Here is a 3313-nt window from a genome sequence, read left to right on the forward strand (position 1 = left end):
ATAAAATAAGGTAACAGAGTTTTCTACTATTCTACTTCTGTCATATAATCCATCTCTATTTTCATGTCTTGTGTGGCTGTCTGCATGGAGAAACACAGTTGGAAGAGACTTAAAGCTCATTTTCTTCTTCCACCTCAGGTCCATCTGCAGTGGTGGCTGTAGTGGCCTTGGAGTGGCAGATCATCACCTTCAACAGGTCTGTACTCAGAAACCATCATCTTCACTCAGGCTGAATTCCTCTGCTTGTCTCTGCATCACTGACAGAGGCTATGTGTTTTGGAAGGGGACTGTGTGACTGTTGAGCTAATGAGTTAACTCTTGCTACAAATTTTACGTCTGACCCAGTGAAAGAGTGTTTAGGCATTGACCTGGGACACATTGAGAACCAAGGCCAAGATTTTATAGGACTGTCTATATAACTGGTCTTCAACCATGACTGGGGCTAAGAATGAGAGTAGAAACAAAGCCAAAACTCAGAAAAGGGTTGGTGTACAAGCTGAAGTGAAGAGGGAGTCTACTGGCATAGTCAGACCTGTAGTCAAGACCCAGGACAAAGCAACAGCCAAGGCAGGGTCTCAAGCTGATGCAGCAACGACGACGACGAAGGCAAGGTCTAAGAACAAGATTGTTACTGAGATAAAAGAAAGAGCCCTGGCAGATTTCAGTCCCAAAGCTGAAGATGAGGCCACTAGAGTATCTGGGATGTCTTCTGTGGCTGAGGTTAATGCTGAGTCCAGGTCCACATGTAAAGATAAGGCTGGTATTGATACCTGGTTTTGGGCTGGGGAAGAGGCCAATGTTGGTTCCTGGTTTTGGAATGGAGAAGAGACTAGTAATCATTCTAGTGCTAAGGATGAAGGTAAAGCTGGTATAGGTCCCCCAACCTGTGCTGAAAAGTTAGAACCTGTGGCTGGGGCCAGCTATAAAGCTAGGCCAGGGACTGAGGAGGAGGAGGAAGAAAATGTTATTGGGAACTGGTTTTGGGATGGAGATGAAACCAGTTTTGATCCTAATCCTAGACCTGTGAGCAGGATAGTTAGGCCCCAGCCTGTGGATGAAATTAATGAAAAAAATAGGCCCAAGGACTGGTCTGAGGTAACTGTCTGGCCCAAAGCTCCTGCTGTAACTCCAGCAGTGTTAGGCTTTAGATCCCAAGTCCCATTTGAGACAAAGCCTCCTTCATATATTGTCCTGGCCTCAGCTGAGGAAAATACCCCTTCTTTGCCTGTGGAAACAACATGCCCTTCTAGGAGCAGTACTTCATGCTCACAGCCTGTCCCTGAGTACCCATTTGGTTCTGGCCCTTGCATCCAGACTATAGAGGAGATTAGACGCCAAATCAGGATCAGGGAAGTGAATGGGATTAAGCCTTTTGCTTGCCCTTGCAAAATGGAATGCTACATGGATTCTGAGGAATTTGAAAAACTTGTTACCTTACTTAAGTCAACTACTGATCCTCTTATTCATAAAATAGCTCAAATTGCAATGGGGATCATTAATGTTCATCCTTTTGCCCAAGAGTTTATTAATGAGGTGGGTGTAGTGACGCTTATTGAAAGCTTGCTCAGTTTTCCTTCCTCTGAAATAAGAAAGAAGGCCGTAATTACTCTGAATCCTCCTTCTGGGGATGAGAGACAACGGAAGATTGAATTACATGTTAAGCATATGTGTAAGGAAACCATGTCTTTTCCCTTGAACTCACCTGGACAGCAATCTGGATTAAAGATACTAGGGCAGCTGACGGCTGATTCTAACCATCACCACATTGTTGCCAATTGCTTTGCAGAGCTTTTCCATTTGCTATCCTTGGGAAATCGTAAAACCAGAAATCTTGTTTTAAAAGTACTTTTGAATATGTCTGAAAATCCAGCTGCAGCCAGAGATATGATCAATACAAAGGCCTTAGCAGCATTAAAACTCATCTTTAACCAGAAAGAGGCAAAAGCCAATCTCGTTAGTGCTGTGGCCATATTTATTAACATAAAGGAGCATATCAGAAAGGGTTCAATTGTAGTTGTCGATCACATGAGTTACAATACACTGATGGCCATTTTCCGTGAAGTTAAAGTAATTATTGAAAGAATGTAAAATGAGCCAGAAATAAAAGTGAACACTTTGAACAATCTAATAGGCTGTGTTTTCCTAAAGAGCCTTACATAATATTTTGAATGTTACAGTGTGTATATTATAAAATCACATCTTTAACATGACATTACCTGCAACAGTCTCTAGGTTTGAGCTAGACCATTTTTGAGATATCAAATGAATATTGCATTGTAAGCTGAAAACATCTGTTGATTTTAATCTTGTGTAGATGGGCAACTTTTTAACATTTTACTTAAGATAGTGAACCAGTTCATCTTAAGTAGGGTAAACTTGTTCATTAGTATTTGCTTGGATCTATTTCTAATGGCAAAAAACAAAAAAAGAAAATGTCATTGAAATTTGTAATCTAGTTGCAGAAATAAAGCATATGCACACAAAAAGATAACAGCACTCACATATATCCATACATATACAGATAAATTGCTGAATGTGCTCTCAACATGTAAAGAAGGCAGGAGTTGCTGTAGGCTGTTTAATGTAAGAGGACTTGCTGTTTTCCCCTTATTCAGCCTTCATCAGATAACTCATGGTAGGAATTACAACTGCTGGTGTAAACTGAAAAGAATGTGTGAAAATACTAGGTTATATGCTTTGAGATTTTTCAGTAGTTATGAAACTAAAACAAGATCATACTGTAAACTATTTGTAACTTTCTCCCCCCTGACTGTATATTTTGGGCATCTTTCCATATCAATAAATGTGCTTCTATAACATATTTTTTAATCACTTAATGTTTCTTCTGTATTAACAATTAGTACATAGTGCCCTAATGTTTCATTGCATGTCCCTCTTTTTTTAAAGATTTATTTTATTTTTGATACAGAGAGAGAGAGAGCTCACAAGCAGGGGGGAATGATAGGCAGAGGGAGAGAGAGATGCCGGCTTCCCACTGAGCAGGGAGCCCGATGTGGGGCCCGATCCCAGGACCCTGGGATCATGACCTGAGTTGAAGGTGGACACTTAACCGACTGAGCCACCCAGGTGCCCCCATGCATGTCCCTTTTAATAATATGCACACATTTATTTTTTGGAAAAACAAGAGTAGTTTTCTGCAACTTGCCTCGTCTTTATAATTATCTTTCCAACTTAGTATTATGCAGATCTAAGAGATTCTGCTCATGCTCTCTGTCTCTAAATTAAAAAGAAATCTTTAAAGTATACCATTTGATACATTTTGATGTATATATACATATGTGAAACTATCACC

General features: G+C 40.3%; 1 protein-coding gene across 1 annotated transcript; it reads left to right on the forward strand.

Annotated features, from left to right (window-relative positions):
• Positions 1-432: 432 nt before the first annotated feature.
• On the forward strand, positions 433-2814 carry GPRASP3 (G protein-coupled receptor associated sorting protein family member 3; the record flags this gene model as incomplete). The annotated part of the gene is made up of 1 exon (XM_080795007.1): positions 433-2814. One exon carries the CDS (start codon positions 433-435, stop codon positions 2086-2088), a length of 1656 nt encoding a protein of 551 aa, XP_080651133.1. The 3' UTR covers positions 2089-2814.
• Between the last annotated feature and the right edge of the window lie 499 nt (positions 2815-3313).

This window comes from Martes martes (assembly GCF_963455335.1).
Source record: "Martes martes genome assembly, chromosome: X".
Taxonomy (NCBI): domain Eukaryota; kingdom Metazoa; phylum Chordata; class Mammalia; order Carnivora; family Mustelidae; genus Martes; species Martes martes.